This window comes from Quercus suber, unplaced genomic scaffold (assembly GCF_002906115.3).
Source record: "Quercus suber isolate HL8 unplaced genomic scaffold, Cork oak 2.0 scaffold_378, whole genome shotgun sequence".
Classification (NCBI taxonomy): Eukaryota; Viridiplantae; Streptophyta; class Magnoliopsida; order Fagales; family Fagaceae; genus Quercus; species Quercus suber.
Window position 1 is genome coordinate 700,218 of NW_027069830.1, and position 26,098 is coordinate 726,315.

General features: G+C 35.1%; 2 protein-coding genes across 2 annotated transcripts; both read right to left on the reverse strand.

Annotated features, from left to right (window-relative positions):
- Nucleotides 1-10,386: 10,386 nt before the first annotated feature.
- Nucleotides 10,387-12,435, reverse strand: LOC112039324 (uncharacterized). The gene is made up of 2 exons (XM_024072195.2): nucleotides 12,077-12,435; nucleotides 10,387-10,791 (listed from the first exon to the last, which is right to left on the reverse strand). Exons 1-2 carry the CDS (start codon nucleotides 12,306-12,308, stop codon nucleotides 10,652-10,654), a joined length of 372 nt encoding a protein of 123 aa, XP_023927963.1. The 5' UTR covers nucleotides 12,309-12,435; the 3' UTR covers nucleotides 10,387-10,651.
- Nucleotides 12,436-15,262: 2,827 nt separating this feature from the next.
- Nucleotides 15,263-17,082, reverse strand: LOC112039264 (peptidyl-prolyl cis-trans isomerase FKBP13, chloroplastic). The gene is made up of 5 exons (XM_024072121.2): nucleotides 16,704-17,082; nucleotides 16,278-16,370; nucleotides 15,785-15,845; nucleotides 15,610-15,678; nucleotides 15,263-15,496 (listed from the first exon to the last, which is right to left on the reverse strand). The coding sequence occupies exons 1-5, from the start codon at nucleotides 17,064-17,066 to the stop codon at nucleotides 15,432-15,434; spliced, it is 651 nt and encodes a 216-aa protein (XP_023927889.2). The 5' UTR covers nucleotides 17,067-17,082; the 3' UTR covers nucleotides 15,263-15,431.
- Between the last annotated feature and the right edge of the window lie 9,016 nt (nucleotides 17,083-26,098).

Genomic DNA, 26,098 nt, shown 5'->3' on the forward strand with positions numbered 1-26,098 from the left:
AAGTTGCATTATCATTGAGCAATCTCTGTTTAAGCAAATTGTGATCAACAGACGAAGTTCTTGACCTAGTTCATCTTCCATCAAGAAGTTGCTGTGTATTTGCACCATAGGGTTTTGTAACCAAGCATCTTCCTGCTATTCATCATAAAGGATGATCTGAAGAACTTTGCAGCCAACCATTCTTCCTCAGTTGGTGTTCTGAAGTCGCGTACTTGGATCCGCGCATTGGTTAGTCACGTACTTGGGAGCCGTGCATCAAAGGTGGAGACTGTCACTACAGATCAAGTCCAATTGGGTATTGGGGTAAGGGTTCAACTGTAGGTTGGTAAGGTACTTGGGATTCCTTTACTTGTAACTGCTTGATTTGATAATAGTGGAGTTTCGGGAGTGGTGACCTGAAAATCACCCGGTGGGGTTTTTGCCATTAAGGTTTTTCCCCATTCGTAAACAAATCACCGTGTTATTTATTTTCCGCTGCATATTTAGTTGATTGGTGATTTGTTTGTGCTTCCATAAAATTGCATGATTAATTGATTAATTAATTACTTGGCTAAATCAATTAATTAGGGTTAATCACAAGGGGTCATTCAAATTGTGACCTATCAAACCTTACGGCAAAAACCCCACCGAGTGATTTTCAGGTCACCACTCCCGAAATTTCACTATTATCACAACAAGCAGTTACAAGTAAAGGAATCGCAAGTATCTTACCAACCTACAGTTGAACCCTTACCCTACTAACCAATTGGACTTATTCTGTAGTGATAGTTCCTCCTTTTGATGCACGGCTCCCAAGTACGTGACTAACCAATTTGATGTGCGGATCCCAGTATGCGGCTTACTCCTTTGCACGAATCCAAGTACGTGACTAACTCCACAGCAACCCCTTGGTTGTTGTAGTTGATTTGTAGCAGCTTCACATAGAAACACCAATAAGATCTTCAATGTTGGTGTAAGAGACTTTGCTTGGTTACAGAACCCAAAGGCGTACAAAAAATGCGGCAAGAACTCTTTCTTCTGTAGGAGGAGGCTAGGGTTTCAAAAAGAAAATCTTATGAAGCTCTCTAGGGTTAGGTTGTTCTTTTTCCACCTCCTTTAAATAAGAGTATAATGGGCTCTCCTATTCCAAATATGTTTACATAAACCTTGGGCTTTCCTAGTCCTATAAGGATTATACAACCCATAAACAAATAGCCTTTTAGAATAAAAAGTTGCTGGCTATAATCTAAAAACTCGTAAGCTCGATCGATCAACACATCTCTCGAGCTTTAATGAATCTCGGCAGATCGAGATTCTATCGAGGAGGTGTCGAGACCTGCAAATTGCACTTTTCTTGAGCAGTTTTTGAGTAGTCTTCATGTCTTCAATTTAACCACTTGTAATGATCACCTTGAACCTACTTAGATTTACCCAAATACAAGTAAAGTGCGTTTTGTCAAAAGATATGCCAATTACATAAAAATATATCTCCAACACTAGCCATCCCTTTCTAACTATTTTTTTTTATATAAAAGAAATACCAAAAAAAAGAGGGCGAGAGTTTGTGTTTCTTGACTTGTTTCACCTTGAAAATTTACAAAGCCTTTTGCGAGTATAAAGTAATATAAACACTAATAAAAAAATAATTAAAAAAATTGATGAAAATTGATAAAAATATGTTTTCTTGAACACATGCGTGTGTGGCATACTTGAACATGTGTGACGTTTTTGTTTTGTTTATAATATGATAATAATTTTTTTTTTTTTTGAATAGGATAATTAAAAATTCAAAGAAAGTGTTTTTAAGCAATAACCTGTCTCAAAGTTACATTATTTTCAGGATAGTTACCAATTCTCTACGCTATATGTTGCGCCTTAAAATGTCACTAGTTCCCGTGACGTGGTCGGCATTGACTATAACTTTACGGAGACCATCTTCTTGGCAATTTAAGACTTGACAAAGAAACGGGAAAATGTTGGCACCTTGTGGAATTTCATAAAGAAATTTCCTACCTGCTTCTTTTCTTTGGTCTTTGCTCTTCATTTTCCCTCCTACTAGAATTTCTTACTAGTTTTTGGTTTTCCTTGAAACATCGTTATCATAATTGAATAAATGAAATTTCCATATCTTTTTCCAAAAGTCCAAACTTGATATGACAAAATTTAAATGATAGGGGTATTTTCAACAAAAGTAATTGACTTATAAGCAGAAGGCTAGGAGAGCAAACGAACTCTAAGAGGTGATGGAGGAAATAATAGAGGCGACGTACCCTTAATTAACCAATGGGGAACCTGAAGCGACAGGTGACCATAAAGCCGATGGGATGGAGAAGTTGACGGGTCCTACGTGGTCTTGCTTGGCCCTCACGAATACTCATGTATGGAAATATCTTGCACATCCCACACAAAGACCCTATCACGTTCCTAAATCTTCCCCATATGGAAAGACACCCTGGAATCTCGAAAACCCTAGTACTAGATCTCCTCCACAAGGAAAGATCCCTACTTTTGAGGGATCTTGGTTCACTACTTGCCACAATATAAGCACCAAACCTCCTCTTTTCTCAGGTACACAGAAAATCCCTAGTTCTTAGAGATTTCTCATTAACTGACTTGACCTTCGGAGGGTTTTTGGCTGGTACCACACCGGTGCCATCTATTTGGTCCTTTTGTTCTTGCTCCACAGGTACCCATTGGTGTGATTTGGAGCCTACAACTCACTGACGATTTCAGCACATCATCATTAAAGATGAATGTATTAATTATAAATTTCTTTAAATGATAGATACTATAGGTTCATAAAAAACACCCATTTGTATTGATGTAATTGAGATTCAAATTTATGTGCCTTATTTTAGTAGATTTGTTTTTAGTTGTGGTAACGGGTAGGGACTCATGAATTTATTAACTATTTTTTCTTTTGATAATTTGACCGTGGAGATGGTAGGGATTTAAACAAATGTTGTCAATTATATACACAGATTGTTTCGGTTATGTTGTGAGAATTATATATTTTAGTACCAATTAATTTCTCAAGTGCAATTGGTTCAGACTGGTACAACATGTTATTTTATCAGGTTCATTTTAGAGGAGTAGTAATATGGTATTGACTTTCATGACTTAAAACCCTACATTTTCTTTAAAAACATTAAAATGTGTCAATTAACTGAATTAAGTTACACTACTTTTTTCCTTAAAAAAAAAAAGTTGCAAGGATTTATGTGAGTTTTTATTTGGATAAAGTTTAACTACAAAATTGGTTATAACGTAAGGTTGCAATTTTATTCAATAAAATAAACATTACTACATATTTTGAAAATCTAACTATTAAATTGAATGTTCTTTACACTCTTAATACACATGTTAAATTTTGTGTAAATTAAATGTTATTTATTATATGATCTATAAGCTTATATTTTATGCATAATTTTAAATTAGGATAAATTGCAAATTACACTCCTAAAGTTTGGGGGTGATTGGATTTTATACCTTGAAATTTCAAAATTTAGATTTTACCCCCTGAAGTTTGGGGTGCTTAGATTTTACACATTGATGTTTCAGAACTTGGATTTTACCCTCTAAAAGTTAGGGTTATTTGAATTTTATACTCCTAAATTTTGAAACTTTAAGGGGTAAAATCCAAACACTCCCAAAATATAGGGGGTAAAATCTAAATTCTAAAACGTTATGGTATAAAATTCAAACATCATCAAATTTCAGGGGGTAAAATTTAAATTCTGAAATTTCAGGGTGTAAAATTCATTCACTCCCAAACTTTAACTTTAGGAGTGCAATTTACCCTTTTAAATTACAAAAACTTATAATTTAAACAATTTATAGATGAAATAACTATTAATATTTAATTTTCTAAAATTTTTGCAAGTATGGGGATATAAGAAAAATGTGTAATCCAATGGTAGATTTGTCCAAATTTAAATTCAATAAAAAGATATTAAGTAAAGAAAAGAAAAAATGTTTTTGAAAAAAAAAAAGGGGAAATGTTGTAGTTAAACTAAGTAAAAAACTTTTTCCTCCCTGAAATTGTCATAGAAACAATAGGGGGAAATGTTTTTGAAGACTGTGCAAACGATGAAGCCTCGTATGGAAAAAAGAAAAATGAAAAAAAAAAAAAAAAGGAAAAAAAAAAAGAAAAAGAAGAAGAAGAAGGAAACTANTTTCAAGGATCACTGATTTGCTAGAAAGCACGGACGCGGCTGGGAGGGTGCCGCACCCGAGTCCCCCGAGTCCGATGCGGCCTGACGCGGGACGCGGCGACTCGCGGTTGTCTGATTTTTTTTTCTCAGATTCGCGCCGACGAGGCTCGATTCGGCCAGAATCGCTTCGATTCTGCCAGAATCGGTAAATATCGGCCGTATCGGATTGTATCGGCCAGCGACCGATACGGCCGAAATATGCCGGAAACGGCCAAAACAGGCCGATATTGGCCTTGAAACTCGCCGGAACAACCGAAATTCTGACCTCAGAGGCATAGTAATGTGTTTCTTGTCTTCTTCTTTCTTTGTTTTGGTTTTGTGAATCAAGGCATAACAATGTGTTTTTTATGAATATTTTAATAGTAAAAATATATAGAAAATATAAATAAAAATATTTTTAATAATTTTTTAATCGCCGAGTCCCGCCGCACCTGCACTCTACTTTTTCAAAAATTGCCGAGTCCCGCACCCGCACCTGAGTCCCGAAACGCACCCGTGCTTCATAGCTGATTTGACTCTTACGCATAATAACATTCGAGGAGAGGTGCCACACTTCCAATCTTATTGTATTGCATCATACTTGGATCTGAGTTTCAACAGTTTCAATGGTCAAGTCCCACTTTTTCCTAGTGAAAAGATGGAAAATATATTCCTTCATACAAATAATTTTTTTGGAACTATGCCTGAAAACATACGTGAAATGATTCCCAATTTACGCCTCTTGGAACTCACATCAAATTTTATAACTGGTAGAATCCCCCCTTCTATTGGAATGCTAAAAAACTTGGAAATTCTTGTTTTGAGAAGCAACAGCCTATTTGGGAACTCCCTCCTCATTGGGAGGATTTGCGGTCGTTAAATTTATTGGATGTTGCAAACAACACTATATGTGGTAAACTTCCGAGTTCAGTGCAATTTTTGAGTTCATTACATTGGTTATCATTGGAAAAATAATAATTTTGAAGGGCAATTCCCTTCATTCTTGAGGAATTGCACAAAATTGGCAAACCTTGATCTTGGAGGAAACAAATTCTATGGAAACCTACTAACATGGATAGGAGGGAGCTTATCATCATTATTGAGGTTAAGCCTAAGATCCAACTTGTTTGTTGGGGACATACCTCAACAATTGTGTCTTCTTTCAAATCTTCAAATTGTGGACCTTGCACAAAATGATTTGTCAGGAGGAATCCCATCATGTTTAGGGAACATGAGCAAAACTGATCAAAGCACTCTTGCATATGTTTATGAGCAGATGGTGGTATTTACTAAAGGAAGAGAATATGTATATGAAACTACTATTTATCTTGTCCATTCCTTAGAACTATCAGGAAATAATCTGTCAGGAGAAATACCTGATAATATAACAAGCCTCTTAAAATTGGGCATCATGAATCTCTCTATGAATCACTTGACAGGAAAAATTCCTGAGAGCATTGGAAACTTAAGAAGTTTGGAATCACTTGATCTCTCAATAAACCAACTTTTTGGTCCCATTCCTCAAAGCTTGTCATCCTTGACATTCTTGAGTTACTTGAATTTGTCATTTAACAACTTGTCTGGAGAAATTCCATCTGGGAATCAACTTCAAACCATCCATGACCCATCCATCTACCAAGGTAATTCTTTACTCTGTGGACCTCCTCTTTCAACAAGGTGCCCTGGGGAAGACGCTGATCCTGAAGCAAAACCCAATGGAGGTGGTAATATTGGAGCAGATAAGAATGTTGAAGACAGACCTCAGTCACTATCGTTCTACATTAGCATTATAGCTGGCTTTATTGTTGGGTTTCGTGGAGTTTGCGGAGCACAGTTGTTAAAACATCATAGAGGCAAGCTTACTTTCAAATCTTTAATCATTTGAAAGACAAGATTTTTGTTTTCATTAAGGTAAAAATTGATCGCTTGTCAGGCAAGAACAGACTCCTTTATGTGTATTTTTTATGAATCACGAAGGTTTTATTTATTTATTTTTTTAATTCAGTTGTGTTTTTTCTATTGTGTATCAAAAAATAAATAATAAAAATAAAAACTTTATCGTGTGATACATTTGATCTTTTATTCCTTGCCATTTCCTAATAACCATTTGTCACGAAGATGGTGAGTAAATGTCATCACAAGGCCACCATCTATCATTTTAGGGTGCTGCGGTGGTTACAAATTGCTTGTTTCTTGTTTTCACTTTGAAGTGGTGAATCAAAGTTCTTATTTCATTTCTATATAAAAGTATTGGAAATTTTGTGATCTTTCATACCAAACATCAAAAAATGTTTTTCAAAGCACTGTCAAAATCACAACCAAACATTAGAAAACAAATAGTTTTCCTAAAATCGTTTTCAAACATTTTACGACAAAATTTTTTATGCTAAATAATCGGAGTTGTTAGAGATATATTAGACAAATTAGCCCAATGTAATAAGCCCAAACCCAATCTTACTTGTACTAGTAGTCTAGGGTTTAGTCACATATATATACTCATATTAAGGTTCATTGTAACACAGGTTATTGTACTACATTCTTACATAATAAAGATGTAGCCCTTAAGAGATTCCTCTGTAGATGTAAGCCAACAAGGCTGAACCACGTAACTCTCGTGTTCTTGATGATTCTATTCTATACTTCCCCTTCCCCATCCACTCTAGAATATATAACATGATATAACACATTGCGTTGCTAATAATATATTCAACATGGTATCAAAGCCAAACTTCATTCTTGGCATCAAACAAACATCTCTAGCAAGCAAAAGAAGATTCTCACGTGCACATCACCATCAGAAGTCACACATGTTTGTCTGTTGGATTTAGACGCCATGGCATCTCGCAGCCACCGTGGCTCAGTACTGTGTCCAAGATCCACAAACTCAAGCAAACCCGTGACATCAATCTCAAATTTGTGCAAATCAAGCCTTCGCCTGATGAAACCAACAAGACAGAAGCACTCCACGACATATCACGACCAAAACCCAGGAACCTGGAATCCAACGGCGGCCGCACGCGTTGACAAAGCCTACGGTTGCTTCTCCCATGCGTCGCCAAAGTTCTCGGATTCCAGACTAGATTATGCCACACGCGCCGCTTTGTTGGCCTCGTAACCCTCCGATCTACAAAACCCGAGAAGCCTAGCAGCCGAAACAAAGACACGTGCCCACACGCGCCGCCAGGGTTTCCAGTATCTCTTGCACACGCCAGTGGACTATTCGCACGCGCCACACCGCTGAAAACTGCTGTTGATGTCATCCATGATGTCATTTGATGACATCATCAAAGAGCCACGTCAGCCCTAAACATGTCATCAGACACGTCAGCAGTGTCGCCTCGTCAGCACCACGTCACCTAGCTGACTGTTGACCGAACCACCCAGATCTGACCCATGAGCACTGACCGTTGACTTTGTCCAGGATTTGTTCATGGCATCTTCAAGTGATCTTCTTACACTTATCCAACCTCAAGCCTTCATCGAGCTTCCGCCTTGAGTTTAAAGGAGGGTGTTAGAGATATATTAGACATATTAGCCCAATGTAATAGGCCTAAGTCCAATTCTACTTGTACTAGTATTTTAGGGTTTAGTCACCTATATATACTCATGTTAGAATTCATTGTAATACAGGTTATTATACTACACTCTTATATAATAAAGATGTAGACCTTAAGGGATTCCTCCGTGAATGTAAGCCAACAAGACTGAACCCCGTAACTCTCGTATTCTTAATGATCATATTCTATACTTCCCCTTCCGCATCCACTCTAGCATATACAACATGATATAACACATTGCGTTGCTAATAATTTATTTAACAGGGGCATTGAAAACAAATATGATTCTTTTGGAAGCAAAGAAACTCAACACCCTAGCCACGGCAGGAGGGGAAAAAAAGAGTTTAGAGATTATAATACTAGTCTAGAAACTAGTTTATTGTCAAGTTTTAACACCATACTGCAGCTCCTCATCAATGTAGCTTTCTTTTTTTTTTCTTTTTCTTTTTCTTTTTTTCTATTTTTGGATGAGAATATAAAATCAATGTAGCCTCTTTTAAAGTACTTGCAAACTGCAAATGTTCTGATTTCCTTCCTGCACACTACGAATACTCATATACAATACGCATCACATAAAGTATCCATCCGAAGTAACAGAGTTTATCCTAATACTCCACCAACCACCACATTGCAGGCAATAACATTATAAAAAGCTACCAAATCCTAGCAAAAATAATTGTTGGGTCAAGCTATCAAAGGGTTTTTTTTTTTTTTTTTTTTAAGAAATCAATGGTTATTTAATTCTAGCAATAATCGAATTTCCTCTGAAATAATGTCCATTCAAATCAATATGGCATTAGTTGCATTTTAAGAGACTTGTCCATTTAGTAAGTAATAGAGAGCGTTAATTCAGAGAGAAATTTTAGCCGAAACAATTTGTCTGCAGTAAAAGTATCCAACACAGCTCCACCTATTTCTAAACTCTGCCATGTAGATAATGCCATTCTTTTTTGTAAGGCGAAGACGTCAGAGCCGGTTACCCTCAAAGTGCTTGGAAAAATATTGTTCATGGTCGGGTCAAATGATCAGTGTGGAGAAAGCAGGTGTCTTCCCTTCTAAAGGAGTCGGCAATCAATTTCTTAACCAGATTAAACACTGCTGGGGCCTCAAGTATGTGAAAGACAAGCTGGAGGTCAAGCTTAGTGGCTGGAAGAGCAAAAACTTTTCTAGGGCAACCTTAATTAAAATTGTAGCTCAATCAATTCCGACTTACACCATGGCTGGATTGCATGTGATCAACTTGATGCAGCGGTCCGTAGGTTTTGGTGGAACCCCAAAATGAAGTCAAGATCGTTTTGGACTCCTATTGCTTGGTCTTTGCTATGTAGGCCCCAAAAGGAAGAAGGTTTGGGTTTTAGGAAATTTTGGGATTTCAACCAAGCCCTCATGTCCAAACTTGCCTGGTGAATTTAGTCTGGGAAGAATTGCCTGTGTTAATGTTTTGAGAGCCAAATATAAGGTTCGTCAGAATTGGCTAAGGCACCATTCAACCAGCATATCATCTACTATTTGGAGAAGTCTAGTGGTCACTAAGTGTCTTTAATCAGAGGCAGCTTGTATTTCAATTGGTAATGGTAACTCAATCAGGATATGGGAGGATCTGTGGATTCCGGATACCCAAATTTTATTCCCATTCCTGAAGAAGGGGTTAATCCGGATGAAATTTTACTGGTCTCTCAACTTCTTAACTCTGATAATTCTGGCAGGGATATTCAACAGCTGAGTCTGGTTTGAAAATGCTACCATTGAGCTTATTTGGCACATCCCTATCTCCCCAAATTTTCCAGAGGACAGATGTAATTGGACCCACTCAAGTTACGCGAATTTAATGTTAAATCAGCATATTGGATATGTAGGGGGCTCAACTATTCAACACCCTTTGATTCTCTCTGGGGTAGAATTTGGAAGTCTAAGTTGCATGAAAGGCATAAAATGCTGGTTTGGAGAACTACAACTGGTTGTTTGCCAGCCAAAGATAGTTTGCATAGATTCTTTTAAGTTGCTGATTTCTCTGGTGCTTCAGTTGCTTCAACCCAAGTTTTGTTCCCCCCAATAAGGTCATATGTTAAAATAAACATTTATGCTAGCCTGAGGTTCTCAGCCATAGCTATGGTGGCTAGAGATTAGGGAGGGGAGTTGGTATTTCGCTTGCTCGCAAAAGGTAAACACCAACCTCCCTCTCTAGGTCAAAGCTGAAGGAATTAAATAAGCCCTGCCTTTGGCAACTAACCTGGAGACTGATACAATTACTATTGAGACTAATTCCAAGATTTGTCAAGATGCTCTACTTGATTCAAGCCGACCCCCTTAGAGAATAAGATCCATCTTTTATTCATCACACACTCAAACCAACTTGGCAAGGATCTATAACCGATCCCAAAATTTTGGGACTGAGTTGCTGTTTAACTTTGCCCAGGGAAGGCTACTGTAGGATTTCTTTTTTCTTTTTTTTTTTTGGGGGGGGGGGGGGGGGGGGGGGGTGGCAGTGTGTTCAAAACAATCAACATCGACTTGCATAATCAGGAAAAGAAAGAGCTGGGACTTTCCTAACTACTTATTCTTTTTTGCTTTTAATCCAACACTACTCAGTTAAAGCAATCACTTGAATAAAGTTAAAGATGTCATTCAAACCCAAACCAAATTTTACATAGCAGTGATAGAACTAAAATTTTCTGCATGTGTGTGGATTCATCCATGCATTTTAATAATTTCTATTAAAAGAAAAGAACAGTTTACATTCATGTCCAGTAACAACTCTCAAAACTGAATCCTAGGGAAATAGAAACTTTCAAAACTGAATCCTAGGGAAAATAGAATCAGAATACAAAAAACACCTATCTTAAAAGTACCACAATTCTCCTCTGTCCACAATGGGTTACCATTACAGTAAGAAAAATATCATTACCATTATCTGTTATGAAATCAAATGTGACTCTTCCTCCTGATGCCCTTACCACGACGCTTGCTTTTGCCCACCTTGAATTTCCTTTTGGATTTCTTCCCAATTCCACCAACAGGCTTTAAGGAACCCATGCTTTCATTTCCATCAGCCATCTCCATGTCTGCAAAATGATGGAAGACAAAATCAAGATCATCAAACTTGAAAGTGTTAACATGCAATGGAAATGAAGATGTTCACATTTCAAACAGTCACTCTTAGTCAATTAGCAGATAGAGAAAAATCTTGAAGTATATTTGTAAATTGGTAAAAATTTCTGTTCATTATTGTTTCTTATATTACTCAAAACAAAGAATTCAACTCAACTGAGTTTGCAAAGCTGTGTTACACTCAGTTGGAGTGCCGTTCTTATGCCTTGCTCTCAAGAATGCGAATAAGGAGAGAGCTCAAGCTCTCACCAATGTGCCTAAACACATACTTTTGAATCCAAATATGTTGGGTTTGATAAGATCCTCAATAAGCTAGCTGGTAAGAAATATTATTATCACCCTTAATAAGTGACTAAATAGCTTTTACAGAATGAACTTAGTACATATTCAGTAGCATGGTTCATTTAGAGAGAAGCTATATTCTTTTTTTGCTTTGCTCTCCTGCATGCAAGACATCATCCAACCATTGCTTATGAAACTAAAATGAAGCCTGGAAAAATTTAACAACCATAGAGCACGAATAATGATGCTGATGTTTAGGTGGGTAATTAGCTCTTCATCATAAAGCAAAACAAGATATACAGAAAATCATCAAAGCCACCACAAAAGGAATGTCACTAAGCAAAAAGTATACATGCCAATCACAGAATTCAAGAAAATGTCGGTAATTAGAAACATAACTACATAAGGGACCAGTGAACATGATCACTACCATACAGTATTAAACATGATTCCTCGAATTTAAAATTAGGCATGGCTACAATCAGTAGAGAGTAACTCATGGGACCTAAATATGCATATATAGATCAATAACGACCATTAAAAAAAAATCAGAAACTAGAAAAACAACAAAGAAAGTTCACAAATTCTGCAAAATCAGGAAATGGGTAGTAATGATTTAGTGTTAAAACAATGAATCCTCAAAAAATAGCAAATGGGTACTGCTCAAATAGCCTTAAATCAGAATGAGAATGAAGAAATAAAGCAGAGACAGAAAAAGAAAGAGATGGGTAGTCAGAATTTAGTGTTAAAACAATAAATTCACAAAAAAAAAAAAAAATCAACTGGGTATTGATCAAATAGCTGTAAATCGAAAAGGGTACGAAGTAATCAACCAAAAAAAGAGTTAAACAAATTGAATTCACAAAAACATCAAATAGGTACTGATCAAATAGCAGAAAATCAAAAAGGGTACAAAGAAAATCAACCAATGGAAACAGAAAGAGAAAGAAAGCGCACCCATAGCGTTAGCAGAGGAGATTGTAATATTAGTGGTGACCAAGTCCATAGCTGCGGTGGTGGTGGTGGTAGTGGAGCTAGAAGAGGCCCGTGGTGGAAGCTTAGGGGCAGAGAGAGCGGCTTCTTGAGCAGCAAGCTTAGCAGCGTCTTTGTTATCATAAAAAGGCTCTACCATATCTCTACGAATTGCACGAAGCCTCTTCACCCTCTTTGATCTCATTGACTTCGCCATTTTTTTCTTCTTCTTCTTATTCTCAAAAACGGCTCTTGCTGTTTTGGTTTTCTTTCTCCTTGTAAGGGCTTTTGGGGAGGCCTTAGGGTTTTGGTAGTTTTTGAAAGAGAGTGGAGAAGGGTTCGTTTGGTTGTCTTCGTATTTGGTTTTCTCACCTTGGATTAGGATTTTCCTGCTCCAGTTTAGACCTAACCAAACAGTATTAAATAACCTCTTTGGATTTTTTTATTTTTTTTTTTATTGAGAAACGACTTTTTTATAATGTGAGGACAAGTGCCAAATTTTTTCCAAATCAATTTTTAAGTGATCCAAAAATTTCAAATTATTGGAACCGAATATTTTTGTGCCAATGTGTAAATGTTTCGAAAATTGTATGATTTCTTTATTTCTATATATAAACACTCCTTCTATATTAAATAGAAGAACAACATAATTCATGCCAACTTATTATCAATAATATATCGTTTATTACATGAAAATTTCAACAAAAAAAAAAAAAAAACATTTCATATACCCATCATGGAATGATTCTCAAAAGAAAATGAAAAATCAATTTCTTTTTTAAAATTATCCAATTATAATTGAATAGTACATGACTTCTGTCTAATTAGGGAGAAAATTTGATCACAATGCCCAAAATTGTTAAAGAAAGATATTACAACTCAACCCAAATTCTATTTTGGGTTAGAAATAGGGTTATCACTAAATGGCCCGAACAGCTTGATAAGACTTGGAGCCCATTTGAGATTTTAGCTTGTACTATTCATGGGTCTTATTGTGCTATTCATCTAATTTTTAACTTTTTTTTCCCTACACTTTCAACTAAAAGTTTTTAATTTCAATTAAATAAGTTGTTCCCAAATGAATTCTTGATATAGAAATTTTAAAAACGTGGGGTTTTTGTTTACTAGCATATGCACAAGTATTGTAAATCCGCATTGGGAATTAGATCATTTAATTTTTTGCTGTTTTTTTTTTTTTTTTTTGGGGGTTAAAAGTAAGTATACTTAACTTTGAACAATTAAGAAAAAAACTGAGATTTTAAAATGCTATATATAAAAGCTAAAAATTAGCCAAATAAGCTTGACACAAATAAACACTAATAAATATCAGTTTGTACAAACGAAGTTTAAAATATGGGAGCAATCTCCTTCAATTCATTACAAGATGATTTAGATAATCATTCATGTGTTATATTCACACTAGTCACAGACACAAGCAATGTGCAGAAAAATTTGACAATCTATTATTTTGTTAATTGAAAAATAAAAACAGTAGATGAGGATTATAAGTATTAGGTTGTGTTTGGTTCATGTAAAATATTTTTCGGAAATGCTATTTTCGGGAAAGGAAAATATTTTCAAGTGATTGGTTGTGTTCTGAAAATTCTAGTTTTTCACATTTTCTCATATATTTTCTCAACTACTAAACAAATTTTATAATAGAAAATTTTAATATATAAACTTAAAAAAACAAAAATCAAAACAACAACATTTGGTTAAACTCCACAATCCGGTCAAACTGAGAGAGGGAAGAGATCGGTCTGGGCGAAGAGATCGAGACGACGAGATCATTGGCGCGATGAGATTGAGACGACGAGATCGGCGGCGCTGATGAGCACTGGGTCGAGAACGAGAACGAGATCGGTAACGTTGGCGCCGATGAGATCGGTTTTGGGTGGATCGGTCTTGGTGGTGACGATCTAAATGGCGGCGCCGATGCTAGGGTGCGATCGGTAACTCTCTCTCTCTCTCTCTCTCTCTGCGCGACTGAAATCCAAAAACGGTTTGAAGTGAAAATAGAAATGTAAACCAATTTCTAGGTCAAAGCCAGAAAACACATAGTCAAAGGAAACCAATTTCCGGAAAATTTTATTTTTCATGCGCAACCAAACACTAGTAGAGGTGTAAAATGATTTCAGGAAATGATTTTACGCCAAAACAAATACAACCTTAGTCTCAAGACCGTTCTTAAAATGATGTGATTATTTTCTAATAAAGTATTGTTTATATAATATATTAGATTTTCTAAATTAAGTTATCTATATTTGTTATTTAAAATATGATTTAATTAAAAAAAAGAATTAACATAATGCATTTGACATTTAATTATATAGGCAAGATATTTTGTAAATAAAGTTTCTAGTGCTCCTTACAAATGCTTTATCATCTTCGATCTGGACCAAATTGGACTGAACTATAATTAAGTGGACTGAAGTAGACCAAATAAACTAAATTGGACCGAATGAATCGGACTAACCGAAATGGACCAAAATGACCGAATGGACTGAAGTAGACCGAAATGGACTAAAAATGCTACACTAATGGGGCTCAATAGGAGTTTAGAAATAATAAATATAACGCTTCAACAGTTAGATATTATATACATAGATTATCATTTTAGTCATTTAAATAAATTGTATCATAATTAAAAAAAAAATAACATGATTAAAAGCACGTGTAATCATTTGAATTTGAAGAAATTTTCTCCAAGATGGTTTCTTTCAAGTTAAATTTGGAGAAATCATTAATTGTTATTTGACATTGGGGAAAATGTTTGGTTGAACATTGCAAGAAGTCCATAGAAAAATTTTGAACATTTTTCTACAACATGACATATGATGATGCTTATTTTTATTATTATTTATTGGTGGGGTGGATAGGGGAAGGAAATGTAACAATATCCTCCAATCCAGAGTTGGTAGGAAAGAGGCTATGGCTTTAATTTAAAAAATTTCCTTAAACTAAGCAAAATGGAAAATTAATAAACGGGTCAGCTTTTTTTTATGAATAATTAGGGTAACAATTTATTGGATTTTGTGAGTAATTAGAATTTTAACATCTTTGATATCAAGGTTTGAGTAATTAGAAATTTGACATGCTAAGTTAGTTGGATGGGATCAGCAATCTTAGCATTCCGGTCTAATTCACTTTTGCAATGTATTCGACATCATATTGCCAAAATAATTATGTAAAATCTAATAATATTGTCTCTAAATGACAAATGTGCAGAGAAACATGAATACTATTCGAAGAAACTAATATTATTTTCTTCTTCTTAACGTCAAAATTCATATTGAAAAACTGATTGATTTAGGCTTCCTGGCTCTTTGGCTACAACTTCTCATGCCTTGCCAACGAACTCTACATCAAACAGGAGAACTGAATCTGGAGGAATAATACAAGAACCTGCATCATAGAATATAAATTATAAGTTTAAGACACTTGCACCGTTAAATCTAATAATTAACAATCTGATTAACCTACTTATATATATAATTTAGCTATAAGAGATTGCTAACCTCCTTTACACCCGGCACCTCTCACGCCATATCCGAGTTCTGGAGGAAGCTTTAGTATGCGTTTTCCACCTAATTAAGTAGGAAATAATTTAATTTTAAGAAGAAAATTACAGATATATATATATATATTACAAGGTAAAAAAAAAGAACTTTCTTGGATTCTTTTACATTGTACCTGCAAGCATGGGAGGGATTCCATCACCTCCTAGAATGCCTTGGTCCCAGCCCTTGATGACCTATGAGATCCATGAAGATAAATCTTTTTAAGTATGAAATTTAGAATCATAAACCAGCAAAAAATTGATGGTTTTGCACTATTACAAGACAATTAGAATTGTGCAAAGTGAGGACATGGAAACTGATTTTGTTTCCCCATTCTTTTATTTCTAATCTAACATATGGTTTGCTTTCGTTGACCTTATGACTATGGTAATTTACGCATCTGCACCATAACTTTTTTCCAATATATTGAACTTGTTTAACAAGCCAAGATTGAACAGAGGTCACTTCTCAGCCTGAAGGAAAACCTCAAACTAGCTAGTAAGGTGTCAGCCTAAATTCATAAGCGTCTAAAAAAGAATCATAAATTCATAATTGTCATTGAATCTTGCCCATGCTAGCATATGAACACTATTAGTCTATTAAGCAAACACATACATTATACATACCTCGCCAACACCTATGCGAAATGTAAGAGGCTTCCCTCGATTGTAGCTGCTATCAAAAACCTTCCCATTTTCCAATTTCCCAACATAATGTGCCTGTTCATTAGATCAGTCACTGAATTACAGCACTTTTCATCTATAGTAAGCATATATACATATTCCATAAGTACAGTGTTTAAGCAGTTGAACAACAGCCATATAACCACTATGAGACAGGTATGTGCAGATTATTACTACTGATTCTACTTTATACTAACATTTTTTCACATTTCTGAGGCCAATAGACCAGGTACACACTGCAAAGAAGAGAGAATATGGGCTCTACATCCAGTATAAATTAGCTTGACAGACTTCCTTAGAATACAATTACTTTGACATCTTCATAATATACTGACTTAAACAGAATAGAAAGAGAAAACTTTATGTCACCTTAATCAACTGTCCCTTGGCAGCCTCAGGGCCGGTTCCTACAACTTTATCACAGAAGGCGAGGCCGGAGGGAGCTACCGTTAGTTCACATGAAGCCGCTTCAGCTGCTACACTCTCTTCTGGTTGCAAGAGAACATCAAGAAAGCCAAAACAGAAGCTGAAACCAATTGCTTCTCTTCTGCTGAGTAGAGTAATTGGGTTCACATTTTTTTGTACAATAGGCAAAGAGCTTTTCTGTGGGGACTGGCTTGAGAATCTGATATTTGATGCTAATTTTGAATCAGAACTTTTTATTAATCGTTTATTGGGTATTCTAAATTTTCTGGGATTCACAGTCCCAATAGAAAACGCCAGTGAGCTCATCTCTAGTCCTCGACCAACCAGTACTTTGAAAGAGATTAATAGGATAGGATTCTGCAAGAATAAATAAAAGTGGGACTCTGCTAAAGTGCAATGAAGTACTGAGGGCCTAAAATTATGACCCAGAGAAGCCCAGTATTGCTCAAACTTAAAGCCCAATGTGTAAATCAATGGAATTATTATTTTACACAATTGAGTGGCCCATGGTTTTTTTTTTTTTTTTTTTTTTTTTTTTGAGAATAAGTGGCCCATGGATTGCTGTCGTGAGAAAAGAGAGGAAAAGATAATTACGATTACGAACATGGTGTAGAATCAATGCCAAAGCTAGATCTTTTAAATAGGCCTTTGCAGAGGTACTTGTTTGAGCACTACAATGTCCTGGTGATGTTGAGATGAATTAAAATCTGATACCGTGAAGAAGTTGATGTCCTAGGAATTTCTATACTGGGACCTAATGAATAATGATAAAAAGTTATCATCTAGAGTGAAAGTACAATCACATTGCCAAAAATTTGAATTGAATAGTTATATTTAATTTTTCCCTTGTGGATGTCATTATATGATTATACTTTTGGAGATTTTTTTGCTTTGTTTATATATTGAGGTTGCAAGAATAAGTAATCAATCAGTTTAGTCAAGCGCCTGGATTCAGTTTCTCAAAAAAAAAAAAAAAAAAAAAAAAGTGCCCGGACTTGTGTAGCTGGGTCTGGGTCGTGACAGCTAACTTACCAGGTGAAAATTTATCATCAACTTGGTTCATAGAATTTGCTGCATCGAACCATATGAAAGGGTAGGCTAAAATGTTATTTACATTTTACTTCAACCTGTCAACAAATTAATATAAGTTGCCAATGGTATTGAACAAATTTGTATTCCCATTTCATTCAGTGACATCCTTAATATGAAAAAAAAAAAAATTGAAACCACAGAATCCAACTGGTTAATCTAATTACAATTATAAAAATAAGACACAAAGTTATATGGTAGTTTCTCTAAAAACAACTGGTGTTGGAACATATTTATGTTTTGGTAGAAGAAAAGAGGAACGAAATCTCCACTTGGTATCTCAAATTCAAATAAATTCAATCAAAATAAATTTAAAAATCAAGCTCATATACTATTCTCTAAATCAGAATGGTCAAGAAACTTTAAAAATAATAATAATAATAATTAATTAAAAAGAAACTTGAAACGCTTAACTACAATGGTTGCAAAACACAAAGATATGGAAGGAGTGTGTGCACTTGTAGTATGGTTGTGAAACTTAATTAGATTGAAAATGATTATGATCAGATGATAAACACAAAAATGAGCTTTGGAACATAAATTCTTTAGCAAGTTTGCAAAGATCACTTATATTGATGAGCTCTGGAATGTAATTGATGGCAGTGAAGCCTTGAAGTGGTGAAACAATAGCATTCTCAGTCCAATCAAGCTTTTCTATTGGTTCTTGTTTAGCCTACCTATACCCAAACTGTACCAAAGTGAGTATTTGTAACTTCTTTAATTGCAGAAGCAAAACCAACCAAAGGAGGTTAGAGACAGAGAGAGAGAAGCATGAAATTCCAAGAGAAATCACAAAACAAAGAAAAAAAAAATTTACACAAAGGAGAGTTTTGGGAAAAATAAATAAAAGACAGAAACGTACCTTAGCTATTTGTCCCACCAACTCTCTGCGTGCGCTGAGATTTATTTCTCACTGGAAAAAAAAGGGAGTTTGGGAAATAATGTCAAGATTCATATAGAAGTAACAACATTAACTATTCTATGGCAAAAAAAACATAAGTAATTCATAACGAACTTTCTACTACTAATTTAGAAGAAAAAAATATATATAAAAATTTAAGAGTCCCTTCTTTTCTGTATATGAGGTAATGGTTGCTCAAAAATTTATTGTTCATGCAAAAGTACATTATTTTTTTCATTAAAAAAAAGTACATTATTCTCTCTCTCTCTTTCTCTCTCTCTCTCTCAGAGTAATGATCGACATACTCTTTGTTATGCTCTTCATGTTATTTTAGGTGCTCTTCGCAGCAATTTATGAAACAAATTTCCAAATGGAAAAGTTTTTCATCTCTCTTATTAAGGCATGAAATCATGCACTTTGATCCGACTTCAACCACCTTGCTGGTTAACTAGCAACTTTTTCTCCTCCATGCAGTAATCAAACATTGGAAAAGCACAAGCTGCAAGTCCATGAGGATGTTTATATTCTTTGCTAACTTCATGACACCTCTCAAATGCATATACAAGGCAATCAATAAATTTTATTTTGGCAATATGAAATTCAAGGGGATCGTTAAGGGTAGCCCCATGGTCATTAGCGTGTACATCAACAAGAGTGAGGATAACCCATATCATCATCACAAACATAGATTTTTTCATAAATCTCCTAGCCATAAATTTTCCGGTCAAAATAGAAAATTTTCTAACTTTTGAGTAATGACATAACAATTAAGGGCTATACCTTTAGACCTAAAATTCAATAGAATGATTACACACCATTGAAATAAACTCAATTTAATATATAAATTAATTTATTCTTTTTAAAAAACCTCTTTACAGGTATATATTTTTTTTACATGATAGAAATTCTATTTTAGCCTAATTTAAGTATATAAGTGTATGAAACTCCCTCTTGGAGATTTGAACCCCGGTCCTTACCCTCCACACCCCACAAGCACTTACATTTGTGGAGTGACCATTGCACTGAGGGTGTGCGATAGTCTTGTATGAATGCAATTGATTTCAAACAAAGAAGTGAGGAGAATATTCCAAATGTCACAATACTATTCTTTCATCCTACTACTCATTCATGAAAAGACATCATATATGGTAAGAACTATATGTGAAAATATTGGTAATAAAAAATTTATGGACAAGACATTTGATTGAATAAAAAAAAAAAAAAAGGATTCTTACATGTTATGAAGAGAAATTCTTGCATACTTGTTTTCCTTAAGTTTTGCACCAATTAAGAGTGATTTTCCTTTTGGCTTTACATATTCTTGTGGGGTTATACGTCCAGTCTAGAGATTGGGTTTTATCTATATTATTTTATAAATAATAATAATAAATAAAAATAAGAAGGATTGCAAGTGTGGTCACTGTCCCACACCACTTAAACCACTACTTTGAGTTATGGCATGATCAGATCACATATGCACTAATGAGGCTTGCTACTACTTGAACACATAACTCCTGATCTCGCAAGTGCAATAAGTCAGAAAGGCTTCTTACCATTAGACCACCTCCCCAAATGATTTTATCTATATCAACATGTGTGTCCTAATTCACCTTATTTCATCTTATAATAGTGAATTTGATCGAGTTTTTCTCTAGCTCATTTATTGGGAAAATTACATTTTACCACTCTAAATTATACCTCTAATTACACTTTGGACCCTAAAATTTTCGAATGCACGTTTTGCATTCTAAACTATGATCATTGTTACACTTTGCACCTCGATATCAGGTATGTTGTTGACTTAGATGGAAATATATGGCATCACGTGAAAAGACCTAATTATCGTTTTCTCAAACCCTTAAAAAAAAGGAAAAATTATACTTTATTGCCCTAAATTATACTCCTAATTACACTTTGCACTCTAAACAAAGTGTAGCAAGGGTTATAACTTAGGGTGCAAAACATGCATTTAAAAAGTTTAGAATACAAAGTGTAATATGAAGTATAGTTTAGGATGATAAAGTGTAATTTCTCCTCATTTATTCTTCCTCTTCTTTTGTTATTGGGATGTTATCCTATGGTTCTTTTGTTATTGGGGTGTTATCCTATGGCTGCAATTAATCATTTTATTATCATTGACTACATGATTAGGCCCATTACATATTTAGCCCACTTAGTATTTTTTTTTTTTTTAAGAGACAAAAACACACTCTTACACACAAGGGAACTCTTAAACACAAGGAAAGAAGAATGAAACTCTAACACAAAGACACACTACAAACTTCACTCAAAAACCATGGTAACTTTTAAACAAGGGTAAGGCAAGTTATACACACTCTCTTAAACAATGTGAGATAATTACCTACTTTTTTTTTTTTAAAGGAACAAAAACACGCACAAGTAAAATACATATATATTTTTCTGTTAAAAATACACTAACTAAAGCTTATTAGACACACTTACCACACTCTTTCTTTTTGTGGACATTTCCATTTCTTTTTGTCAACTTGATATATCTTAAGCTTTTTTGGTCTGTCTTGATTTTGCAATAAACTTTCAAGGGAATGATTTTTCCAAATCTTTGCGTAGGAAGCGTATCCTTGTGAAGATTGACACTATAGTCTAATTTTGTGGGTTGTATGCTGAGTAAACCATTTTCATTGAGTCAAATATAATGTAAACCAGAATAATTTTGGAAAACATAGAAGTACTCAAATCATGAACATATGCTTAGCCAAAGAAAAGGAGGAAAAAAAAAAAAAAAAAACCAAAAAGATTTTAGACAAGAATAACCACACAATGCTATTCTTTTTCTCTTCGTCATCATCCATGTACAAATGTCTGGAAAAACCTTGCATACCAACTTGTTAGACGTCAAAAATAGCTGCAAACATACCACATACAAATCTAAAAATAATTCCAAGATCACTCAATGACAAACACCTAATGAGTTGATTGGTTGTCCCTCATCAACCATCAATTTCCCTCTTCTTATATCCAGAAGGCTCTGATTTCTCTCACTAATTCAGTTGACCTCCATAACTTTGTGTGGTATTCATAGTTGTTGAAAAAGGTTGATATGGCAAGAAAATATTACCAACTTGTAATTAAAAAATAAATAAAAAATAAAAAACTAAGAACAGTACAACGCAACAAAATGGACACTACAAATTCTTTCCTTTCTTTTGCTTCCCAATGGATTTATCTTTTCCCTCCACTCTTTTAATAAAAAACACACAACTCAGTAATGAAAGTAGTCTAAACAACGGCAAGATCCCCAGTGGGCAGGAAAAGGCTGAAGCTTTCTCCAATGCTCTAGTTAATCAACAGAAACCAATTTCAAAATTCTAGAGGAAAAGGGAAATATCAATTTGAACCAAAGTTGGATTTTCTTTCCTGGGTTCTGAATAACTTCTTCTAGAGAACATTGGAGCAAGAAAGCTCTGCTGTTCATTTTTTCCTTGCGAAATTATTTTCAGAAGGCAACAATATTTTCTGCAGGGGGCACTCCAGATTTCCTGACACTGAAGAACATAAAAGCAAGAAATTCATACAAGGGACTTGTTTATGATATAATTAAACTAGGTAACACATTTCTTTTAGTACCATTTGTTTTCCCCCAACTGCAAACTATTGTTATTTTCTTTTCCTTTATGAGGCAATCAATTTTACCACTTTTTAATCAGAAAAATGAAACCTGTACTTGTGCATACAAAGCTCCAAATTCATATTCGATATTTTTCTTTTTCTTTCCAATAGATATAAAACATCTAATTGTCCGAAGAAGCATTATAATTTTATGATAAGCTGACTATCCTTAAGAGATCAAAACTACATCAAAGACTAAATAAAATCCATGTTATGTAAGTGCCGCAATGCAAACAAGACTTATTAATTAATTCAACCTGATGCCTTCTTCATCTTGGGTGCATTGGTCACCACTAATGGCATGCAGTGAGAAACCTGGTGTTTCTTGCTCATCCATTTGCTTTAAATCCATAATGACGTCTCCATCTTCTTCTACAGTATAGCCAAGATCACAGTGATTTCACTCTTGCTGTCCTCTTCCCTCTGAGCACTTCCCTCATGAAGCGGCAAGGTGTGCTTCTCCGTCCTTCCCTGTGGAAGAGAGTGCCCCAAGCTTGGCTTAAATCTCTGAGATTCTCTCAAGCATTTGCTGCCGACTTAGTCATGAGAGAACTAACATTTTGTTAAACTACACTCTTGTCCATCCTCATGCTCTGATACCACTTTGGTACACATAGGACCATGTCCTTGCCAATGGTGGCTAGTTTTGGATAGATTACAAAGACCAAAATAAGATAAGATTAATTTATGACAATCCTGACCCCCAACTACTAAAAAACTAATTATTTATCTATCTGACAATTATTAAAGAGTTACACTGCTGTTAATACAGAAATTTCTAGATGATGGCTGTTAGTGTTTCAGGTCTGTTGGTGTTATGTGTTCCTAAGGGTCAGTTACTTGTATCTAGAAGTCTAGAAGGCTCTTTCAAGTATAAATAAGTTCTTTTGTACTGGTTTATGCAGATCAGAAAAATCTGCCTAGCATTGTGCAGGAGCAGCAGCTCTGCATCACAAAAATAAGCCTTGTAATCCATTGTTATTTATCAATAAAAATTCTGCATATGCCAACAAATTTTGGTATCAGAGCCAGCCTATTCAGCCTATACAGCACTTGATTTTTCTTTGTTCACCCAGTTTTAAACCTCTCTTTAGTTAATCTCCATGGATGCCAAATCTGGAGATGTCTTGTTTTCTTATTCAACAAATCAGGTTCCTATTTTCAATGTAGAACACTATGACTACTGGAGCTCTCAATTGATGACCATTTTCATTTCCCAAGATCTATGGGATTTGATTGAAGATGGTTTCCAAGACCCACCTGCAACTGGGAATTCTTCCTAGACTGATGAAAATCAAAAGGAGTACAAGGAGAAATTGAAGAAAAATGCTACTGCCTTAAGGATCATTCATCATGGGGTAAGCAAGTCTATCTATCCTAGAATCTTTGGTGTTAAAAAGGAAAAAGATGCATGGGAGATTCTGCAAAAGGAGTTTCAAGGCTCAAATAAAGCCATCTCTGTTAAGCTTCAAAATTTGTGGAGAGACTTTGATAATTTGACAATGAAAGAAACTGAATCTGTCAAAGATTTCAATTTAAGAGTTGCTGAGATTGTTAATCAAATCAAGAGCTATGGAGATACTATTCAAGAGCAGAAACTTGTTGAGAAGATACTCCAGAGTTTGCCTCAAAAATTTGATCATGTAGTAGCAGCAATAGAAGAATCCAAAGATCTATAAGTTCTTACCATGTATGAATTGATGGGGTCTCTTGAAGCACATGAAGGAAGGATGAGCAGATTTTCAAGCCAGCCATTGGAGCAAGCATTTCAATCAAAGCTGAATGTTTCTCATAATGAATTTTCCAAAGAAGAACAAGGGAAAAGAGGAGGCAATTACCAAAAGAAGGGTCAGTATGGAAAAGGCCGAGGCAACTTCAAAGAAGGGCAGAATAGAGGACGAGGAAAGAGTGGACAAAAATACCAGCAAAAACCAGGTACCTCTAGTGGTCAATGTTTTATTTGCAAGAAACCTGGTCATGAGTCAAGGGAATGTCGTTTCAGATGCACTAGATGCAAAATTCCTAATCACTCTAAAAGAGATTGCTGGTACCAAGACAAACAAGAGAAAAATGATGCAAATTTTGTAAAAGACAGTCAAGAAAATCAATTATTTTATTCTTGCTTGAATACTCTACATGAAACACAAGATACATTGTTTCTAGATAGTGGATGCAGCAATCATATGACAATGAATTCCAAGTCTTTTGTGGAACTTGATCAGAGCTATACTTCTATAGTAAAGCTTGGAGATGGAAAGCTAAAGAAAGTTGAAGGAAAAGGAACAATTTCTGTCCACACTGAAGAAGGTAACCAAAAATTTATTTATGATGTTCTTTATGTGAGAAGCTTATCACAAAACCTTCTTAGTGTTAGCCAATTGCTTAGAAAAGGTTATTCTTTATACTTTGATGATGGTGTGTGTACTGTGCATGATAAGAAAAACAAATTGACAGTGGCAAAGGTTGGAATGTCACAAAATAATGTTTTCCCTCTTAGCATGCCATTAAATGAGAAAATTACTTTGAAAAGTGAGGCTGTTGATGAGTCTCATCTTTGGCATCTAAGATATGGCCATTTGAACTATCAAGGCCTTCAATTGCTGAAGCAAAGAAATATGGTGGTTGGCCTTCCTTCAATTTAGAAAAATGACAACGTTTGTGAAGGCTGTATATATGGCAAGATGCATCGTCTTCCATTTCCAAAAACAGCCTAGAGAGCTCGTGCTCCTTTAGAGCTTGTGCATGCGGACATATATGGGCCAACTAGAACTCCATCACTGAGCAACAAAAGATATTTTCTTTTGATTTTTGATGATTATACAAGGATGATGTGGATTTATTTTTTTGATCAAAAGACAGAAGCATTCTCATTTTTTCTTCAGTTTAAAGCTCTTGTTGAAAGGCAAAGTGGTCATCAAATGAAGACCTTGAGAATTGACCTTGGTGGGGAGTTTATCTATAAGCCATTTATGCAATATTGTAAAGAAAATGGCATTCAAAAGCAACTCATAGTTCGAAGAACTCCTCAACAAAATGGATTAGTTGAATAGAAGAATCGAACAATTGAAGAAATGGCTAGAAGCATGCTCAAGGGCAAGGGATTACCCAATATGCTATGGGCAGAAGCTGTCAACATCGCAATATATATTCTCAATTGCTCTCCAACAAAAGCAGTTAGAGACAAGACTCCATTTGAAGTCTGACATAAGCAAAAACCTATGGTGAATCAGCTTAAAGTCTTTGGCTGCATAGCATATGCTCATATTCCCTCACAAGAAAGAGAGAAGTTTGATGAAAAGGGGGAAAAGTATATCTTCATTGGCTATAGTGATGAGTCTAAGGGGTTTCGCCTTTTGAATCCTAAGACAAACAAGCTGGTGATTTCAAGAGATGTTATTTTTGATGAGTTGGCAGCATGGCAATGGGAGGAAAATGTCCAAGAAAGCAAAAACTTGGAAGTTCCTGCTTCTCTTGATTTTCAAGACAAGTCTAATTCACTTCCAAGTATGAATTCTGAAGAAGCCCCAAGAGCAACATCATCTCCAACTAGATCTTCATGCATTGTCTTGCCAAAGTCAGATATATATCAATCTTGTGAACTTGCATTATTTGCTAGTGAGCCACAAACCTTTGAAGATGCTGCAAAGGAGAATGTGTAGGCAAAAGCCATGGATGAAGAAATTGCTAGCATTGAGAAGAA

Excerpts from the sequence above, each read along its gene's own strand:
- LOC112039324 (XM_024072195.2), bottom strand. The coding sequence starts at position 12,308 with ATGGCGAAGTCAATGAGATCAAAGAGGGTGAAGAGGCTTCGTGCAATT. Across the intron at positions 10,792-12,076 it reads CTCCTCTGCTAACGCTATGG|ACATGGAGATGGCTGATGGA; the intron begins GTGCGCTTTCTT and ends ATCATTTTGCAG.
- LOC112039264 (XM_024072121.2), bottom strand. The coding sequence starts at position 17,066 with ATGAGCTCACTGGCGTTTTCTATTGGGACTGTGAATCCCAGAAAATTT. Across the intron at positions 16,371-16,703 it reads CCAAGGGACAGTTGATTAAG|GCACATTATGTTGGGAAATT; the intron begins GTGACATAAAGT and ends TCTAATGAACAG. Across the intron at positions 15,846-16,277 it reads TTCGCATAGGTGTTGGCGAG|GTCATCAAGGGCTGGGACCA; the intron begins GTATGTATAATG and ends TGGATCTCATAG.